This window comes from Carassius carassius, chromosome 29, assembly GCF_963082965.1.
Source record: "Carassius carassius chromosome 29, fCarCar2.1, whole genome shotgun sequence".
NCBI lineage: Eukaryota > Metazoa > Chordata > Actinopteri > Cypriniformes > Cyprinidae > Carassius > Carassius carassius.
Genome location: NC_081783.1, coordinates 15,904,502 through 15,927,550, shown reverse-complemented (window position 1 = coordinate 15,927,550; position 23,049 = coordinate 15,904,502). Strand labels below are relative to the sequence as shown.

At 36.6% G+C, this 23,049-nt stretch overlaps 1 protein-coding gene across 1 annotated transcript; it reads right to left on the bottom strand.

The window, feature by feature from the left end:
• Positions 1-7,924: 7,924 nt before the first annotated feature.
• LOC132109738 (tetraspanin-17-like) lies at positions 7,925-22,457 on the bottom strand. Its single transcript, XM_059516051.1, has 8 exons — positions 21,984-22,457; positions 15,298-15,352; positions 14,062-14,204; positions 13,633-13,803; positions 13,286-13,411; positions 10,729-10,776; positions 9,435-9,551; positions 7,925-8,720 (listed from the first exon to the last, which is right to left on the bottom strand). The coding sequence occupies exons 1-8, from the start codon at positions 22,068-22,070 to the stop codon at positions 8,655-8,657; spliced, it is 813 nt and encodes a 270-aa protein (XP_059372034.1). The 5' UTR covers positions 22,071-22,457; the 3' UTR covers positions 7,925-8,654.
• Positions 22,458-23,049: the final 592 nt, after the last annotated feature.

Below are 23,049 nucleotides of genomic sequence, written 5' to 3'. Positions count from 1 at the left end.
AGAAAAGACTGAAAGTTAATTTGCATGCTTACGTGCGCATTTTCATCACAAGATGCCTTTTATCTTCATTATGACATTCCCCAAGCTGTTCCGAAGACAAATGGCGTGTAAAGCAGACTTTAGTGTTTTAGTCAATATTCCCCACCACCCAAGTATTCCATTATTCTCCCCCAACCATAGATCATGGATCAACTCCATCACCGTAAAAAGCACTTTGCCTTGTTTAAAACCAACAAAGCAAGGTTTTTACATGGGCTTTAAGTGGTTTGACATAAGGTTCTGTCAAATAAGAATGGCACAGGGCCTAATTTAAAAATGTAAAAAGCAGAAGCACATTAGTCGACAAGCTGCTGTACAGAATTAAGACAAATATGTTTTATGTAGGAAGCCAAGCTTGTGCCCTCAAAAAAAGTTATCCACAAAAACTGATAATAAACAGCATAAATGTTACATAAAACACCCGATGCATAATTGATCACAAAAACTGTTGAAAGCAGAAGTGTGTAATTTACAATGACAAACAGGTTTTTCAAAAATTAATAGAAGTTTTCCAACAAGCACTCACCTGTCTGCCATTGATTGCTTAAATCTATAATCATGTTTGATGTCACTTAGAAACCTTGCAGTTTTCAGTGCAAATTACAAGATGGCTTAAACTAGTTACTTGCAATCAGTTGCATTAAAACGGTACATTACTGTAAATGCACATACTTTGAATAATATATTTTGTAATATTTTAAATACATTTTGAAATGCATGCATTGCCTTATTATAAAATTTTCAATGTGTATCATAAAGTATCATTTTTATGATGATGATAGATGATGATGATAGATAGATAGATAGATAGATAGATAGATAGATAGATAGATAGATAGATAGATAGATAGATAGATAGATAGATAGATAGATAGATAGATAGATAGATAGATAGATAGATAACTACTAATTCGTAAATAATTACTAATTACTATAATTACAATAATCAAATATCCCTATGATAGATTGTCTGAAGAACTTTAAGATAGACTAAATTAAGACTCTAATTAAGACTCATAGTTTTAATTCCTTGGTAATGCATGAACATGGTATATAGCTATTAAAATACCACTGTATTATCATCTGATACCACAACAGTAGTGTTTTATAAGGCTAGGAAGAGAACAAAGCTCAACACAGAGCTTTGTGAAGCAGAAAAAGCCATAATAGGTGAGATCACATTGCATGCAGCCTCACAGACGTGCTGTAAAATTTTAGTGGGAGGTAATGCTGAGGGCATCCATATAAAACAGACATTACATTAAATGCGCAGGCTGTGAACAATGAGCCAATGTGCGTAACGTTGCATGTGAAAATAAAAGCATGTTTTAAAAGAGGGGTAATTAGAGCTGTGAGAGCAGCACTTAACCGAAAGGGAACATTTAATGCAAGTTTATGAGAGCACTGAATCACAACCCCGATTACAAAACCAGATATTACACATGCAGTTTTGTATAATCATGCTCAATTCATATCTTGCATCGCTAAAGCAAAACTATATATAAAAAAAGAAATGGACAGAAGCACGCATCAGATGGGCATTTCTACAAATTAAAGGTGGGATGGAAGTGCCAACACTCCAACATGAGCATCATTCTGTGAAGCATCATCACCCTATTGAAGTAAGAACACGTTAAGAACAGCAAAACTCTCAATCGCATTTACCAATCTTCCCATTAATTGAACAGCACTCTGATTCAATTGGTTAAAGCTTCCTGGCAGCCACTGGATATCGAATCGAATTACGCAATCATCCAATCAATCCATTACGAGCAATAAATGCCTTGAACTTTCTGCTGGACGGAGGCATCTCGGTGACACAGCCACTCGCCATGGGTCAAGATGATGGAAGACTGGAGCATTTGGTAAGAAGCCAAAGCAGCGTGGGAAGTGTGGGAGATATGAATCAATTTCGAGTCATTTGCAGGACTACACAGGGAGGGAAACCGCTCGGAGGATTCCCAGTTCTCCACAGAAGAGACCTTCCCTGTCGGGCTTTATCTGAGTCACGCAGGGATGAAAAGGCCTCATGCCCTCGGACACCAACTCGCTCTCAAAATAAACAGTGTAATTTTGTTGCGTGCTGCACATGGCTGACCCTGTTCTCTTTATACGCTTTCAGAGAAAAGCCAGAGTTAAACAACACATTATGTCTTAAGACACATTCATTCCCTCTTTCCGGGGCAGCGGCGAAAACCCAAGTGCATCTCCCCTTCTGGGCGATTACACAGCTGAAAGAGTCTCTCAGATAGCACCCACATGAAACGACAGGGAGCTAAGAGGCGTCATGTGATGGTCGCCTTGTTCTAGTCAAGTGACGCAGGTTTGACGGCATCACTGGCTGAATAGAAGCCTTTGAAACTGCCAAACTAACATGGCTCATGCAGCCCGTAAATAAACAGACGATTCCATGGGTTGAAATCAACAATCATCATGACTCACTTTACAGACTTACGAGCTGCTGCAATTGGTCACACGTGTGATGATTTGGATTGAATTAATACAGCAGCGTTTAATGGCTTGCCAATTGGATAGATAACGTTCAAGTTCCAAGTAAAAGCATTTCAAAGATGAAACATGTCTCCATCATTATCGCAGCCTATAATGGACAAATCTTTCATTTCAAATGAAAATAACACAGCTCTGTTGAATTACACACACGTGTCCAAATATTTTATAGTCTTTTGCAGCCACTCTCTTCTAATTATGTTTAGAGAACAGTCATGAGGTTTGAAGATGAATCAGATGAATCAGTTCACTGCAAAACAATATGAAGTGAAACCAAAATTTATTCAGACACCTTCAAATTTACTCACAGTTCATTCGCTATAGTTTAGAAAATGGTAATAAAATAAGACAAGTTAAACTGTTTCAGAACAAATTCATCTTGATCATGTCAGATTAATATGATAGAAAGGTATGTAATTGATTACAATCAACCAAAAATTATTTAGCAGTTAAATTTAAGTACACGATTAGATAATACCAATTTAAGTCAACCATTTAAAAGCAATGCTTAATTTTGTTCAGTCTGTGGTGTAAAAACATCGCATTAGCAATTAAAGAAAAAACCCTTAAGCAAAACAAGGTTTTATTTGAAAATAAAATTAAATAAAGTGTTAACTCAAAATTATCAAGGTTGTGAGAAATATCCATAATTCTTTGAACTTGAATTTAGTAAGTAGAAACTACATATGATAAACCTGAATCTGCATGCTGCAACTTCATGTAATTACCACATTAGATAAACTTGGGTAAACACAGGTTTTGAGAAGTATCATTATTTCATTTGTGATAATGACTTTACTCCAAGATTTTGAGTGAATTTAGCCTTTTGGGGTTTGCAGTGTTAAAGGTTTATACTCACTGTCACAAGTCACATTGCAATTGTAAGAGTAAAAGCCTGTTCTGATGATACAATACAAATGAAAACATTTTGCACCAATTTTATCCAATATAGATGCCATTGTCACTAAAACTGTTCTTTTAAGAAAGCTTAAGTGAAACTAGCGATCAATAATACTGTGACTCTTCGAGAATTAAAGTAGATAAAAAATGAATCACTGTCAAAAAGTGTAGCATACTGAAACTGAGACGCCAAGGCAGTTTCAGAAGTGAATCTATCATCAAACCAGACTTTCTCTAAGGTTAGACCTCAGAAATAGATTGAGCCAGAGACGTCTTAAAGTCCTACTGTAATGTCACATTCCTGCTTTGAGACTTTGAGTAACCCAGTCAAGGTTCAGCCATAAGTTGAAAGGGCACAGGGCACATAGGGGGAAAACAGATCCGAAGTTTTCTAAAGGTAAAAAAGCTTCAAAGAATCTCCCTGCCTTTAGGCAATACTGTGATGCTCCTCCAATCTGCTGATCCTATCGGAAACATGCTCTCTGGAAAATATCAAATGCAGAGCCTTGGTTAGTACAGGAACACATCGACAGAAATAATCCCCACCGGTCATATGTGCTCAATATTTCATCATTATTTGATTTGACTTCAATTGGTGGAACATGCTAGAAAAGCAGTATGGAATCTAATTGAGTCTCTTTATCTACAGGGGGCATAATTTTAAAGAGGTGGTCTTGATAATGTCACTATACTGCTTATTGACATGCACACAGCATGACGGCACCTTCAAAACACTTCACAAGAGGGTTAGCAAGTAATTACTGAAAGCTTCACAACCCAAACATTGGCTAAAGAAAACCATTGAAGGAGTAGCAAATAAAATAAAAAAAGAATCCAATTTATGCTAAATGAAAACCAGCAGATGGTGATTTACAGTATTTGCTGCATGTGCAGAGAGACCATGTCAAAGAGCACGCAGGTGCATTAAAGCATCTGGTAAATGACTCTCATGCAGTGTTTCTGCTTTACTTGTGTCAGCATTACACAATATTGTGCAAAAGAATGATGAGATAAAGAAGAAAATGCTTTCAGGTGATCTTACAGGATTTAGCAGCTGTTAGGAACTGCGTAGGTTTGTCGCCATCAGGTGGTCATGGTGAAAACGACATCAGTGTAAAACCTCTGTTTTTATGTAATATCGATGTCCTTCAACATGTGCAGATGCTGTCCTTCATTCATTTTTTCTAACAGTTATTAACAGTAACTTGGAACAGAATAAATGACTTCACTATTAAAGAAATTGTTCACCCAAAAATGAAAATTTGCTCCTCTTTGTACCAATGGAGTGAATGGGTGCCGTCAGAATGAGAGTCCAAATACCTGATAAAAACATCACAATAATCAACAAGTAATCCACACATGAATGATGTTCATTGATGGACTGGAGTCATGCGGATTACTTGTAGATTATTGTGATTTTTTTTAAGCAGCTGTTTGGGGTCTCATTCTGACGGCACCCATTCACTGCAGAGGATAAGTTACGTAATGTTAAATTTGTAACACATCTGTTCTGTTAAAGAAACAAACTCATCTACATATTAGAAGGCCTGAGGGTGACAAAAATTTTAGCTAATTTTCTTTTCTTTCTTTTTTTGCATAAACTATTCCTTTAATGTTTCAATCTCTGGCATGGAAATATACATCTCACTGTTCTGGCTATTGTGACAGAAAAAGTATAAAAACTATAATAAAATATAACAGATTTTCAGTCAAATGTTTGACAGAACTTGCAGATGAAAGACACTGATTGAGCTCAGAATGACATAAATCCATTTTATTATGAAAAAGAAAAAGCATATCTTGTATAATAGTATACAGTGTAACAGACCATATCCCACAAGAAAAGTCTATTTGTGTATGCCACCAATAAATCAACCTTTGAACGAGATTTACAAAAAATAACATCAAATAAAACAAAACCACTGGAAAACAGTGGCACCGCTGGTTCCAAATATGATCCTAATTTTCTATAGATTTTTTCATAAAGTATAAATCCCACATTAATTATTACAGGTTAGTACAATCATTGACTCAATATAATGGAGAGCACAGGAAATGCTTTAGGCTTGCAAGTGCAATAATCATTATCCAGTTTAATAGGGTATTTTGAGTTATGCTAATATGAAATTATCAGATAATAAAGACTAAGTCACTAAACTAGTTAAATGACATCCGATTACAGCTGAGAACCATTTATCTGCAGAGTCCTGAAACAGTGCTGCCCATAATGAGACTGGATAAGTTTAAGTAACACTCACCATTCAAACGACAAATCCACATTATATATATATATATATTTTTTTTTTTTTGCATTCCATGAGTTAAAAACAAAATGAACCTTTGCCTAAAAAGCATCTAAAGAAAAGCTGAGACCGTGAGAGAAGACCTGCTAACGCTACTTACATGTTTGTGTCGAAGATATTTAATTTTTTGCAACTCTTCTAAAAAATGTTCACAATGGTTGTATTAGAGTTATGACTCCCCAAATAACCACCTTTAGAGTCATTTCTCCATGATGAGGTAGAATCCAAACATTTCTATGAAGACACTTTGAAAATTAGTATGGGAATGTAAACAAAACATGTTTGGAAAAAGATCAACATCTTTAAATCATTGAAAAACTCTTCTGATATGCATTCACAATCACAAAATGTTTACCATCACTGCAGTACTGTTCTGTACAACTGTTCTTGATTGGCAGACAGAAACTCAGAGTTATCCGATAAAAGTGTGCTTAAAGATTTGCAAACATTTCTAATGACTGCAATGTAGAAACAATCACAGCTGGTACAGAGAAAGGCCAGCAAATAGGCTCAGTGGTTTTAATACCAATCATCAAAACTGTTTCTGATGAACCAGCACAGAAAAACCACTGCAATGCAAAATGCACTTCATAACAATTTTTTTTTTTTTTGCCAATGCATGCACAAGGAATGTCTAATTCACTACAAGAACAAAGATTTGCCATGTTTTACAGTCAGACAAACATTCATTTTATTCACATGTTTGTGCATTGCACTTTTGAAGGGTAAGTTATATATGACATAACATTAGTAAGAGATGATCTTTACATTCATGATATGCAGGAGGCTCCCTCAAAAGGGAATGTTAGAGTTCTTTGTTAAGAAAAAAAAATGGAGAAAAGAGAAAAGGCCATTGCATGATGAAAAAAAAAAAGAAACTATATTTTTAGTGATCTCACAAAACATGTCCTGGTTACAGTTAAAAACCAGAATATATGTTATTTTGCATAAAGGAAATATTTTCAGCACATATCCATCCTAAATTCTCATCGCCTCTAGAGTTACTTTTGAAATTATTTAAATTCTCTAATCTGATTCATTCATTTCTTGTTACTTTAATACACCATGTTTCTGTATTACAGTAACACTGTATAAAATAAAATGAAGAATAAAAAATGAAATCAACAGCAATACAACTAAATATTATATGTATAAATATTTTGTAAATTAACATCTTTATACTTTTTTATTATATTAATGAGAATTCAGGAGTAAATGTGCTTGATTTTCTTTAAGCAGACTATATTTTTCCATTTTGTCTTTTATGTAGGATAATGAAATGCAACCTCGACACGTTCTTGATAGCTTTCCCTAAATCTCATCAATTCTGATGCACAAAAAGGGGGCTAAATATCATCTTTAGCATGTAATCTTGAATCGGCATAAAAGATTTGCCTCTTATATACACAATATAGCGAAATCTCCCAAAAAGACCACAGAAGAGAAACCTCACATTTTACTAAGCGCTCTGATAACACAGGTTATATAGAGCCTTGAAACAAGAGCAAAGCTTTTTATACAGATGAATCAGATCAGTCTGGCTGACATGACACTCCGCTGCTAAAACCATCAGAGCACGTTCTACACACGCAGTCGGCAGTGCATCATTTATCTTACTTTGCACATTATCAATGTTAAGGTCATGACTCCTTCTCAACACAAGGGGATTAACACAGCTAGGTGAAAACACACTGGTATGGTATTCATAATGAGATGGACACACATCCACACACGTGTGTGCATGTGTTAAAAGAGGTCTACATTGCCGTGCATTATTTGAATAGATGATTGCATGCATATGGCGCGAGTAAGAGAGACTGAACAGTAAAAAAAGCCTTCCTAAAGGTCCATATGCTGTGTAACTGTCACTGGCTTCTGCTACCATCTCTATAGGGCTCAATAAGGCATGTGTTCATACGCACGGCTAATTAAATCTGTCCGCTTCATGTGCACTCACGTCAGATTCATTTGCAAAGCATTCTGCGTGATCAGAAGTGTGTTTCCCCAGAGGGAATGTATACCTCATGATTTCTATTAAAAGTTCAGTTGGTTAGTACAGCGATGTAAATTTTCTATGAGTTAAAGCAGCATCATATTTATAATAATACATTATTAGTGTCACTATAGCATATCACTATCAAGCAGAGTAGCGAAAACAAAGATTCATAAGCAAGTCTGGGAAAGCAGTTAATTCGATTTATACTCACAGAGCCAACCAAAAAAACAGAGAATGAATCAAACATAGCTATACAGACAAATAACAGCACATTTCTCCACCCCCTGACAGTAGTGGTAGAACTCACAAAAATAAATGCATTACGTGTAATTATCAAGTACGTCATTCTGATTGGCTACCCTGTGCAACAGAGAGCCAATCAGAGGTAAGAGTCTAACTGTCCATCTGCTCGAATGACTGACAGACAGAATGTTGTGTAAAAAGCTGAACCCACACAAGTGTATAGTGAAATGCACTGCTGTAAGGCTTTGTTTAGTTCATGGCTCCTCTGTTTAAAGTCCCAGTGGTTGATTTGTGTGTTTCTCTAAAGGAAAGTCATCCACAGGTTAATGAAAACACCCTCCACTTGACATTATTCGCCAGCAAGGAAGAGTGTCTGGTGAACGTTTTAATAAGGGCAAACGAAAATAGCGTTCAATCAAGAGACAGCTGCGAGATCACAGATAGCTTGATCTCAATGTGACATCTCACGTTAGGCTCCTTCTGGATAGTCTCCATATAAGAGCTTGTTTTCAGATAAGGAACCACAAAAAAAGACATAGATGGACAGGTCCAGGGGGTGAAAAGGGCGGAATTTCCCAGATCAATGGTGTGTAAACAGTGCTGATTTGCAATTTGCTCTCTGCCATAATCAGAGGTCACGGTCACCTGTCGCCTTCTGCAAAGCATCACCAGTTGGCTTTGACCGCTCTGATGTCGCTCACCAGGTTCTGAGCCAGACATATCCCAAAAATCTGAAACATATTTTAAAAGAAGGCATCATAGAGGCATCAAAAATATACAATATACATTCAAAGTACTCTCACATTTAGTTAAACAAAAGCTGAAATATCCCTATAACCTATAGTTGTATTTTACTAAAATAGTAATATATAAATATATATATATTAAATAAATTGACACACACAAATGTATGATAATAATACTAATAATAATAATAATAATAAAGAAAATGTATTATTAAATATAAAAAGGACATTTTCAAGACAAAAAAGCAGATTTTTCTTGCCCTTCCTCAAATGCAAGCCTTTGCAATCTCATTCACTCTCTGACAAATAATGACACAATATTAAATTATCAAGTATTTCTAAGTATAAATTGTAGTTTATTTGTTGTACAGAATAAATTAAATGTGTTATATGAATAAAAACAAAACTGTACTAATGTACAAATGTACTGGTATGAAAATACCACAATGCAAATTTTTGTGATCTTGGGGTAAATTATGAGCTGGGGTTTTTAAGATGCACCTAGCCAGGCCATACAGTACATTATGCAGGAACTTAAAGCTGAATTTTAAGGTGTAACCAGAAGGTGGCAGCATAACATTCATTCATGTGAGACCATTTTAACACTCGGGCCTCATTCAAGCAAATCTGTTCAGTCTTTACTACATCTTCAAAGGATGTGTGCATGCTTTAAACAATTCTCATTAGCATTGTCCTTACCTGTAATAACGCAATCCCCACAAAAACCCCAGCAACAATGATCAGATTGTCCTGAAGCCACTTTTCAAACTGCCCCACACAGCCTTTTGTATAAATGTACTTCTGCTGATCCAACTCCTATTAAAAAGATTATTCAACATAGAACAGTACTTAATGGAAAATGTCAGATCTAAACAAGAAACCGAATTTTCATTCAAATGCACCATATCAGTGTTTGCTCCTCCGAGTTGACCTTTAATCTTTACTCAAGTCCAGGATAAACAATTAGGCCTTCACCTGTTTGGACCTGCACATTAACCTGTTTGAAAACAAATATCCTCTCTGGAAAACTGGAAGAACTCACTCCCACGCTAAGTAGACGAAATGTCACACAGCTCACCACATATAACCTAACACAGGGAAGATCCAGTTTGTATTACACTGCCATACAGGAATGTCTTAACTACTGTCTATCGGATTCTAGGAAGGAAGGGAGATGAAAAGGTGTCATTTGGAGCTGTCATGTGATATTTGAAGGTGAAGAAAGAGAAAGCCACACAATTCAGCTTTTGTGAACCATACAAATGTGTTCTTCCAAAGAATCTTTGTCCCCCCCAGGGAAGACCACACAAAAGACTTCAGAAACGTATCGTCAAACCGGTAGGAAGTCAGAGAAAGCCTGTGAAAAGCTGTATGACAGTTAACTGCTTGAACTCATTCATCGCAGATCTTTGTTAACTTCTTCTTCTTTTTCTTGTTCTATTCAAAGCCTTCCTCCAGATGGTGAACAAAGAAATACAGAATATAGAAAAGTAGGATTCTTTGAGCAAACATTTGTTTATTGTATTTTCAATACTTACTGTTCATAACAACAAATCATTAAAAACCACTATAAAACCAGAGTCAGTCTCTCTAAAGGTGGATTGTGAGAGAACGAGTATCCATGGATACAGAATAAGTACTCTGTGCTATGGAGAGACCGTGGTGAACCATGGGTGCAGTTCTCAGTCACTCCACCCATTCTGAGAGGCACTGGGCTGGCATAAGCCGCTGACTTCCCAATTACAGAGCTCCACTATTTCCCGTGGCTAAAACTAGAAGCTAATTATCACTTTTAAAGGCTTAAACTGTTATTCAGGAGGCGAACAAGAGGAACTCAGATGCTCCGGAATCTCTTACGTGCTTAACCCTTCTGTGCTCCTTCACAGGGTGGTCCAAAACAACACTATAAAGGTTTTTTTTTTCTTTTTTTTTGTATCATTTTTAATATACTATGCACAACTGTAACATTTCTAACTTGTAATAACACACTCACCCCTTGAAGCCGAACATCATAGCCACACTGTGTATTCAGAACATCCTCCTAGAGAGAGAACAAAAGAACATGTCCAATTAATTTTAAAACATTTATATACACTGTAAAAAATAAATAAATAAATAAATAAATATATTTTTCAAAGATATTAATAAAACAAAGATTATTGGGTTAAATCTTACTAGTTAAATCTAATTTTAGTCTTCTAAATTCTTTAGGTTTAATTCATTATGTTTTCAATGTGCCATTTCTTTGTAACGGTTTGTGAAATTTCCAAGCAATTTCTTAAAACAGTAAAAAACAGAATAAAACAGAATCTGAAGTACAGAATATACATATAATTAGGATAAAATTAAAATCCATTAGGAGAGAGCAGATCAGTATGGTAGTATAAAAATATATTTCAACAGAATAGGATAGAAAAATATTGTGATTTTAAATAAAACTTTTTTTAAATAGAGGTGCATCTCAATAAATTAGAATGTCATGGAAAAGTTAATTTAAAAGTTAATTCAACTCAAATAGTTGTATTAAATGTATTAAATAAATTAAATGCACACAGACTGAAGTAGTTTAAGTCTTTGGTTCTTTTAATTGATGATTTTGGCTCACATTTAACAAAAACCCAAATAACAAACAAATTAGAATACTTCATAAGAAAAGTATTCTTTGGAAAAAAAAAAAAACATTTTTAGAGATTTGTTGTCCTTCTGGAAAGTATGTTCATTTACTGTACATGTACTCAATACTTGGTAAGGGCTCCTTTTGCTTTAATTACTGCCTCAATTCAGTTTGTGGCACTGCTGAGGTGGTATGAAAGCCCAGGTTTCTTTGATAGCGGCCTTCAGCTCATCTGCGTTTTTCGGTCTCTTGTTTCTCATTTTCCTCTTGTCAATACCCCATAGATTCTCTATAGGGTTCAGGTCTGGTGAGTTTGCTGGCCAGTCAAGCACACCAACACCATGGTCATTTAACCAACTTTTGGTGCTTTTGGCAGTGTGGGCAGGTGCCAAATCCTGCTGGAAAATAAAATCAGCTTCTTCAAAAAGCTTGTCAGCAGAAGGAAGCATGAAGTGCTCCAAAATTTCTTGATAAATGGTTGCAGTGGCTTTGGTTTTCAAAAAACACAATGGACCAACACCAGCAGATGACATTGCACCCTAAATCATCACAGACTGTGGAAACTTAACACTGGACTTCAAGCAAGTTGGGCTATGAGCTTCTCCACCCTTCCTCCAGACTCTAGGACCTTGGTTTGCAAATTAAATACAAAACTTGCTCTCATCTGAAAAGAGGACTTTGGACCAATGGCAACAGTCCAGTTCTTCTTCTCCAGCCCAGGTTAAGACGCCTCTGATGTTGTCTGTGGTTCATGAGTGACTTAACAAGAGGAATACGACAACTGTAGCCAAATTCCTTGACATGTCTGTATGCCTTGACCCCAGCCTCTGTCCATTCCTTGTGAAGTTCACTCAAATCAATTTTGCTTGTTTGCTTGATTTTGGTTGGTTGTGCATCTTTTTCTTCTACACTTTTTCCTTCCATTCAACTTTCTGATAACATGCTTGGATACAGCACTCTGTGAACAGCCAGCATCTTTGGCATTGAATGTTTGCTGCTTACCCTCCTTGTGAAAGGTGTCAATGATTGTCTTTCCCATGATTGTGTAGCCTAGTGACCCAAACTGAGAGACCATTTTGAAGGCTCTGGAAACCTTTGCAGGTGTTTTGAGTTGATAAGCTGATTGGCATGTTACCATATTCTAATTTGTTGAGATAGTAAATTGGTGGGTTTTTGTTAAATGTGAGCCAAAATCATCACAATTAAAAGAACCAAAGACTTAAACTACTTCAGTCTGGGTGCATTACATTTATTTAATATGAGTTTCACAATTCAAGTTAAATTACTGAAATAAAAAAAACTTTTCCATGACATTCTAATTTATTGAGATGCACCTGTAAAATAGAAAGTTAGGGGCAGAATAGATTTTTTTTAAACAGAACAATAAAAACAATATACTGGAATGGGATATAATTATCATTTTAAAATATAATTTTAGAAGAACTGAATGCAATAGAATAGAATATAATAGACTAGAATAGAATAAAATAGAATAGAAAATAAACAGAGGGTTTAATCATGTAAACTTTGTAACAGATAAACAACATTATTATTATAATGCTAATTACAGCACCACTAGATGGATAGAAGAATAGATTGATGTTTTCATATATCTATCTATCTATATCTATATATATCTATAAATACTGGAAAAAGTAGTTGACTCATGACACTAGTTACCTTAGCAACAGTATACCTAGATACATACTAAAAAAATGCACATCACAAATGTGTTGTACCATTTGAGCTACAATCCTTAGCTACATCCTGTTATTCCCATAAAACAGACCAGCAAATAATACTAACCCCTTTTGAATGAGATCTATGAACAAACTTTAAAAGCTCAAAGCATGCAGCACAGATTGTGAGGAATGACACCGTTAACATTGTGAAACAGGAGCAGTGAACAGATGACATGATTGTTTCTGGCACTCACAGCAGGGTCTTTAACGCAACAGGAGAAGGGAACGCCACACCTTTCCCGGCTGGGGTTGGAGTCAGTACAGTTGAAATAGATATTCAGGTTCCAGTCATTCGGCCCATGAGCACCACAACACGACCACTGATGTGATATATAACATCAGAGGTGAGATTACTATCACTATCATCATCATCTTTACATCATCACATAGCTGTAATTTACAGTAAGGTTTTTTATATAAAGAAAGCTTAATGACTAAGCAGATGTCTCATATTTTCAAGAGCACACTTATATATCAATCCAATTCAAAATACACCCACAGCACAGCAGAAAATGATCGGGGATGAGAAGTGCTGACTCACATATTCTTGAGCAAAGTCAATGAGGTTCTGGAGGTCAATGTCATCTCGATAAGCTTTAACATTGTTGTTGATGAAGAAGTTCAGCTGGTCTTTGATCCAGTCTTTAAACACAAAGGCTAAAATGCCAGCTGTGAGCTCCAGGAAAAAGATGAGGCCCAAAAACACTGAAAACTAGAAGAGAAAACAGATAGTGGAGTCAGAATTTTGTATGGGACATAATTCTTCAATAAAAATCATTCTAATACATATGCCTCCAGGAGGCATTTCAATTCTCTCTGGGTTTATTCTCATGTAATATTAGCCAGTTCATTTCATTAACACATTCATTTCAGGGAACAAATAAACCCTGAAATGAGAGAAGAGAGGAAAACAGGTTGCAAAAAAAATGAGAGGCAGGGCTCGAAGGCCGTATGCAAGGGTGGAACTCACAAATTTGAGCAGGAATGTGTTCTCCCGGAGCGCACCGATGCATCCGGCAAATCCGAGGATGAACATCACCCCTCCTACGACAATGAAGAGCCAGACAGGGTCGAAGCCGCCCAGATCTGTGATGGAGGAAATGTTTGACAGCACTCCCTGTGGGCCAGACACATCAGACAGAACGGTTGTAAGTTCACATCCTGACCTTAAAATCCTCCACCACCTGCTAGGCCGCCACAATTGACGGTGTTTGGGCAACGGTTTGCAGTGATTCATGCCTTCCACGTTTGGATTTCCACATCAGGGTGGAATCTCAGTTCAACCCCAGAACCAACAGCAGGGTTTTGACCATGCTGACAGCGAATATAAACAAGCTTTCCTTTTTTTGTGTGTGTGTTCTAGCCTGGTTTGTTATGATGGTGTTAGAAAAGAAGGCTCTGAAATCTACCTGACCACTCATTTAAAATAAACAGGATTTTCCACCAATCAAATTCAACAGCCTTAATTCGATCCTTAATGCTTTATTTCTGTGATTAACGTTTTGCTAATTCAAACTGAACCACTTTATTAATTATTTACATCATGTTACCGAGATGTTCCTTAATCGGCTGACATTAATACAAAGTGCCTACACGTGTCTTTTAGCAGAACAATCAACGACTGAAATGGAGCAATTTCCAGGTTATTAATCAGCCAATTGACTTCATTCATTAAGTCGACTCACATTAGTTGAAGAAATTACTTTCATCTTCCATGCATGAATACGTAACAGCAAGGGTGACCTTTTCCGAGAGGGACGACAAATAGTCACAATAAATACAAAGCCTTATTGAGCTGTGCAGCACTGTTACACAAACTGAGACATTAAACCGCCATGGAAATAAATAAAAGATGCCACCCATATGCTGTCAAATGTCATGGTTTAAGGGTATTAAAATGGAGACTACAGACATCAAAAGAGAAAAGAGCAACATGGGGGAATTCACAGAAGAGCTTTCAGCAATAAGAGCACCTTCACAAAATAAAATCTGAAGTCCAACAGGAAAAGTTAATGCTAAATATTAAATTGGGCACCTAAACTTACAGACTGAATGAGACAACAGGGTATCTGTAGGTAGTTTGTGCTGTTAAAGTGCGCTGTTGTCTGCTGTTTATGTCTATGATTATGTTGCTCAGGCAACCGTATGGATAATAATATTAGGAATCTGAGGCATGTCACCGATCCTCTGTATTTGTGTTTCCAACTTGCCTTTTCTGCCCAGGCCCAAAGTCCAATACCCAGGAATGCAGCTCCCAGCAACTGCAACACACAACAGAATTTATCACATTTACAGCACTTATACAATTCATTCCTGCTCCATAATGGCAGGAGGTTACTGCTGTGCGCAGACAGCACTGCTCTCTTTATCTGAGGGCAATCTGAAAAGAAAAAAAATAACATTCTTGGCGGAGATTCAATCAAAGATCCGGAAAGCAGAGATATCCCAGCATGCACTGCCATATTTGGCATACGGTTCCCTGAGAGGGAGCCAAGACTTGTTTTTACCTGAATGAGTGAAATCACTTGGATGCTACCACTTTATGGTACAATAATGTGACTGTTTTGGCATGTGTATCCAACACAATCCAAGTCAAATCAATCTCTAAAGAGATATACATTTAAAAAAAAAAAAAAAAAAATCCCAAAGGACCAAAATTGTAAAGTCATTAGGAGTGTGAGATGTATTGTCTTATGTATCATTATTTACTGATGTGTGAGCTGACATTATCAACATATTGTAAACAAAGGCAGGGCAGATCCGCTGACCATCTTTGAGCAACACAGGATTTCATTATTCAATGAATGAGTGGACAATTTAATAACACACTCATAAAGATAGTAATACGTTTACATTCTGAATGAATTTGACCACCACTGTATGAAGTTAAAAAAGCCTAAACCACTCAAGATACCAGAACAAACCCCTTTTTTAAATCAGCAAAATATCATCTTATCATCATTGCTGACATTGCTCATTATTTAGTCCCACTCCAGACTGCTCTCACTAAAAAGAAGTTAAATATGTCTTCCCGCTCCTTTCCACAACTTTTACACTTTGTTGTAAAGTCCCACAGGCATGTAGACCTCTACCTAAATCATATAGTAACTCATATACCATGTGTTTGCATACACTGCCAAAACTCATCACACCAGATTTTACGGCGATATCATTGATCATTCCAGTCAAACCCACCATGGTCTGTGCTGATGATTTTTGGGCATACTGAAATTTTAAACCTACAGAATAGAGGACGACTCTCAGTGAATAACAACACAAGTTCCACAAGCTATTGTACAGCTTCAGAAAACAGAAACAGAAGAAAAGGTACAGAAAATTATTAGAGAGAGAGTCTGAGAATTTGAACCAGAGCAGCACATTAAACACGTGCACCAACCACTAAACCAAGGCACCAACTAGAATCCAATATTCCTTGGATTAAACCATGCAGGAAAAGATGTTTCTAAGTGAATCTGATTTACTGCCCGACCTTCTCATTCTAATGTTTTATCAAAACTACAGATTCCCTGTCAAACTCCGGCTGGGCTCTCAGCGGTGCATGTTCTACTGCAGGTTAGAGCAATTCCAACGTGAGGGGAAACGTGACAGCGGGATGCTGAGAGTCAGAGGTCGAGTATCAGCAGCCGCAAATCCCATAATCCCATTTCCCCGTGGTCTTGGCTAATCGAATGGTGGCTGGGACAGAGCTGAGTGCCAGTCATCCACTGCACACACTCTCTCTGTCCATATGTACCACTGACTCCCACTCGTCCCTATCATGAAAACATCGGCCTATCTCCTCCACTCCTGTCGGCCCTGATCTAGGGGAGGCCAGTGATGTGTCGCCCACGTGGACATCGGGATTAGACACGTTCAAGCATCACAGAGCACTTAAAGAGCTTATTTAGTTATTCCGGCCAAACAGAGGATGGCTGCTATCTCACACATTGGATGATTAGACTTACACAGTATCTCTGTATCATCACTAACAGCAGTCAAATAAACCCTTGGCTTAAACTCTCAGCACTGTGACAGTGAACAGAACCACTTTTTCCACCAGCTGTTACTTCCATAAGAACAGCTTTTGCTTTTGCTCTCCTTGAGCCATCTTCTGACATCTTTATCTTTATTTGATTAAAAAACTGCTGCACTGTCATGGAAACTTATGCTTTTGGAAAGCCTGACTCAGTACATATTATTTCGGGATTTATTGCTAAGGCAAGCATCGATATTATATATTTTTATATATATATATTAACGTATGCACAGTACCCAGGGGTTGTTATTGTTGTTCTCAAAAACTACTTTTGGTCATTGCTGAAATAAAAATAAATCAAATATATATATATATATATATATATATATATATATATATATATATATATATATATACTTTCAGAAATCAGATTAAAACTAATGAAAGAAATAAAGGAAATAAATTAGGTTAAGTTAAAGTACTAAAATTAAAACTGAAAGGGAAATACTTAAAATCTAAATAAAAATATAAAATATTCATTAAAAATGACAAAAGCACATATTAAAATGTAATGTAAATTATTCCATCATATGTTTTGCTGGATATTTCTTTTAACAACTGTCAAACTTTTATCATGTCTATGTGTACTATAACTTTTTTAAACTATCTGACTTTTATTTGATATGATTTTCACATGGTGGGTGATTAAACAAACTCACAATCATGTTGTTCCAAACCTGTATAATCTTACTGCATCATAGTTGAACACAGAAGAAGATATTTAGATAAGCTGTTTTTGCCCTGGGCAAAAGTCAATGGGGTCCAAAACAACTTTCACTGTAAGGGCAATGAACATAGATAAAGTCACACAACATATAGGTTTGTATGCACATGAGGGTGAGCAAATAATGACACAATTCTCATTTTTGGGTGCACTATGCCTTTTAGTATGCATCTAGAACATGCATAGAAACACATAAAAAATACTCAGAAAAACTTTGCAACTTCATAGCAACATGCTGGCAATCACCGCAACATTTTTTGCAATGGCAAACACCATTCAGATTTTCTTATGAAAACTGCAGAAATGTTGTCCTCGTATGTTTTGTTTTAAGTTTAACACTTATAATGGCAGCCTGTTTTTGGTTCTAAATTGTTAGAAAATATATTCCTCTGGCCAAGATTATGGAAATGTTTAGTTCATCATTTCCAAAAGGATGGAATATGACTTTTATACCTCATCAAGGGGACGAATTTCACATGCCGTGCGCTTTAGTCCATTTTAAAAACAACAGAAGCTATAAAACGACGAACAATAGCAGTTTGTTATTACCGCATCTTTTCTGAATGTCAGCAGTGGCTCAATATCAGCACGTTAGAGTCATTTTTAATAATTGATGGAACAGCCAGAGTGACTCTGGCTTGATTCATTTGTGTTTTAGTGAGAATGAGTCAATGTGTGTGAGTGAGAGTTGGGCCTGCTGGGAAATGGCATGGAAATAAACTCCCTCGCAGAGCAACAGAGGAAGAAGGGGGAACGGACATGTGGTTCCCATCTGCCGTATAAACCTGGAGGATATGAAAAGGAAAAACATACAAAAGCACATGAGCTCCGAACGAGCACAAGCAAGGACACAAACACACACAATAAATACAAATGTGCATTGCTTGGTACACAATGCACAAGCCAGTCACATTAAGTGTGCAAACAAGCACAGCAGTCAATGCTTTTGTCGCATCAGGGGCAGTGTGTGTGATAATAGCCACACGGCCCCATCAGCTCCATAGCGAGAGGCTGAATGGGGTTCACCGAGACACACACTCGGGCCCCTCGGACACTGTGGGAACAGCACGTCCCCTCTCACGCACGCCATTTGTTCACCCCTAAACGTCTTCATTTGAATACAAGACAAGGGGGCTACGAGGCTCCCAAATGGAAAGGAGGAGGAGACTTTGGAGAGGAGGAATTAAAGGCTGCTGGGGTGGAAAGGGGGGAGGTCTGACGGTGGGAACGTTAAGATGTCCCTTCAAAAGCCTCCTGGGTAGATATCAGACTGTGATTACAGAGCGAGGCGTCTGTAATTACAGGCCATCAACTCGGCCCGGTCTGAGGCTGGCAAAGTGAGTGCTCTGTAGGGATCAGGTAGGTTTCTGTCCAATCAGACTGTCTCCACTTTAAAGCAATCAGACAGGCATTAGACAGTATGGACGCACAGGGGTCAAACAGTCTGCTAAGACTAAAAGAGTCGAGAGGCAATAAAAGGTTTTCAGAAATGATGAGGGGACAGTAAGATGACAAGAAGAAGTATGGCGATCAGATGCTTAATTGTTAATGCTACTGCTCATAATTAGGGTGAGGGATTTGAACGTACCCGTAACACAAGTATGTAACTTATCCTGAACGGTTGAAGCTATGGACATGAATGATTATTCAATAATTCTCAGTGAATCCAATATCTAATAATTATTCTGGAGAAGTCTACTATCACTTTTCTAAGTTGTACGATGTACAATTTTCTCCTGGTAGAGAATAAAATAGGTAAAAACTGATTAGATTTACACTGAATGAGGGAATTTAGCCATATCTGCAGTGGACAGTAAGCATCAGCTTAGTAACCACCCAGAACACCTTAGCAACTACATAACAAAAAACATGCACATATATATAAAAATTATTCATCTTCACCCACAAAGGTGGTGAATATTGCCTTTGTAAACACCAGTAAGAATTTTCTAGGAAAGTGTAAAAATCTGGTTTAGAGACACTTTTCACTCTCAAAATAAGTCAACCAATGTATTTATTTCAATTTTTTCATCTAATATTTATATTTTATTTCTGCTGTATTTCAACTAATGAAAACCATTTGTAAAAATTTTCATTTTTGTTTTAGTTAACAATAACATTGCAACATCATTTTAACCATTTTCGTCCAAACAATGAAAGTCAAAACAACACTGACGCTCAATGTACGTACAAAAACAGCTTCTTAAAATATCTTTTCTGAAAACATCTTCAGTGGTGCTCCACAGAAGAAAGGAAGTCATGTACGAAAGTGAGTAAATGTCAACAGAACTTTCATTTTCAAGTGAATGTTAAGAATCAGATCTGACTTTGGGAGAATTGCTCCTGAAAAGATCAAGTCAAGTGTTTAATTTAGCAACAAGAGGGTTGATTTCAGCTTCCAGGAGTATATACTGACATTCTGGCCATGATTTGGTGAAAACACAGGCGTCTAGGTTCCAACAAAACACAACAGGCTCTCTATAACGTGAGAACAATGGCAGTGTGGGAGGACTAGCTGCTACAGAGGACAGCAGATCATTATGCAAGGTTAACATTTCAGACGGGATGGCATTAAAGCATGAGGGGGCACCAATTACCCCCACACCCACCAGAGGGGTCTTCACTACCCCATTCAATACTAACCAATGAAGGCTGGAATTTATGACATCAAGAAGCTTAACAGAATCAGTCTCCAGGCGATGTGTTCACCCCAGAAGTGACTCATGGAAGCTTCCCGCTCCAAGACTACCCTTTTATCTCACGATTTATCACTCTCTTGCAAGAAAACAATTGAGCAACATGATTGATTCTTCATGATGATCTAATGGAGAAATGTCTGTATTTTTATAAAAAAAATGAAGAGTCACTTATGAGAGATACTACACTGAAAAATAAGTTGTGTTTTTTCATCACTTACTCACTCTGAAGTTGTTCTGAACCCATAAAATGTAATTCTGTCATTACAATTGAACTGGATATTATATACTGGCTGTAAAGCCTCAAATAGGGCCATAGAAAGCACAACAACAGTCACCCAAACAGCTCATTTGCTATTTTCCAAGTTTCCATAAGCCAATGAACAGCTATATCGCACAAGATATAGTCCACTTTAATAATGCCTTTACAGAGTTTTGGTATATTGACAGCCTTTGATCACTATGAACTCTCAATATATGGAAAACATATATGTGAAGATTAGTCAAAATAATTTAATATATTAATTTATATATATATAAATATAACTTATATGAAATAGAAATATTTAGCTATATATTAAATACAATTAATAAAATTAATTTAATATATATTATAGGTGAACTAAATATTTAATAAAGCAAAATATTCTTAACACTTGGATAACAATAACAATGTTTTTATGAAAAAAGTTTGGCTGGAACACATAAAGCAATAAAAATAAAATCAACCACCTAATTTTCTTTTATCTGATTTGAATATCAGATAAAGAATAAGAGCAGATAGCAGATGAAAGCACAAACACTGACATTTTATGATTTAGCATTACCATCAACATCACGATAAGTGAAATGCTCAAGAACTGATACAATCAGCTTTCTTCAGAATCAATACAAAAATATGGAAAAACTGTTTGTGGAAGAAACATGGGAATGGGGCAAAAACTGAACAATTTCCAACCCAGACATGGAAAAACCGAATGGTGTGAGGTCATCTCTGTTAAACCTGTGAATTGACCCAATCTGCCCCAACTAATAAGACCTGGATAATCCTATTTCCCCTTTCCTTCCCTCACCTCACCTCTCAATGGGATGTATTCTTCAATTCTGGAAAGGTACTGAGAAACCAGGATTACTATAATCCATTCCCATGGGAAAACAGGTGATTTATTTTATTTTATTCATAATTTTTATGATCAATAGATCATGTACCATTCAAATAAATAAATATACAGCACTGGTACGATATATTTCATATAAACACAGTAATGTTACATGCTGTGAAATGAAAGAGGCAAAAGTCAATCCTGCTTAACTTGTTTTGCAATCCTGATTTGTTTAGATGATGGAAACACACAATGAAAAGATTATGGAGGCAATTAATTTTAGTTTGAGAAGCATAATAAAAAGCAAATGAACTGCAGATCCACAAAACTTACCCAAAATATGATGTTGAATCCGAATAAGAAGTATTTAACACAGCAGCTGACCTCTGCTCCTTTAAAATGATGCTGTTTTCTGCTCATTTTGTCCTGGCCAGCTAACGCTGTTGTGTTGAAAGATCAGCTGCGAAAAACTAAACGGATCGGTAAAAAAAAAAAAACAATTCAAAACCGATTCATGCATCTATAGTTCAGCCGAAAAGGCTGCGAACCAGGAATACATCGCAGACCACAACAATGCACCATCAAACAAACGCTGAATCTATTCATCAGTTTTTCAACATATAAACAACGCATGAGGAGTTAAATGGGTGGGGAAATTATTGTTCCGGGTCCCCCCTGATAAACCCCGAACGCTTTGGATAGGTGTCATGAGATGTGTTTGATAATTTAACCTTGTTGAGAATGTCCCTAGGAAAACAATCCACGGCAATGAATCTAACAATCCAGTGAGAACAGAGAAGCGCGACACTGAACTCAGAGACGAGCTCACTGACAACTGAACAAGCTGTCATAATAAAAGTCCTGTCAGTTTCCATTCATAGATAATTTATTGAAGATTATTTATATGACGTATTTTTGCGATCTTTTCCGTTCATCTTGAGTAAACAGTAAACAGTAAAAAGTGTTTTTACCAAAAACCAACTCATAATGATGTTTGGAAACAGTGTTGTTTTTATACCTATAAATATAAATAATACAATTTTATTTAACTACTATTCACCACTTCCCACTCCACCCAAGCTTTTCCCGCCCTGTGAGACTGTATTTTCAAATTCGTGTATTTTTATTTTTTATTCTTACTTTTTCCCTTTACTTTTGATTAATCCTTGGTTTCCTAAATTTCTGTATTTACTTTACCGTCTTTATAATCCGTTACACTGCTACACAAGTTTATACTTTGGCAATGTAAATGTTGAAAAACATGCCATTATATCATGTAAAATAATTACAGACTGCTCAGGGTTTATCTTATTTGGCCACTTCCGGTTGTTGTTGTTATTTATCGTTGCTTATTGCTGTCATTGGAGCAGCGTATATGCAGCATCGGTGGTCTCTCTGG

Coding starts and splice junctions, on each gene's coding strand:
- LOC132109738 (XM_059516051.1), bottom strand. CDS start 22,070: ATGAGCAGAAAACAGCATCATTTTAAAGGAGCAGAGGTCAGCTGCTGT. Junction 13,412..13,632: donor TTGACTTTGCTCAAGAATAT/GTGAGTCAGCAC, acceptor ATATCACATCAG/TGGTCGTGTTGTGGTGCTCA. Junction 10,777..13,285: donor GTTGCGTTAAAGACCCTGCT/GTGAGTGCCAGA, acceptor TTCTCTCTCTAG/GAGGATGTTCTGAATACACA.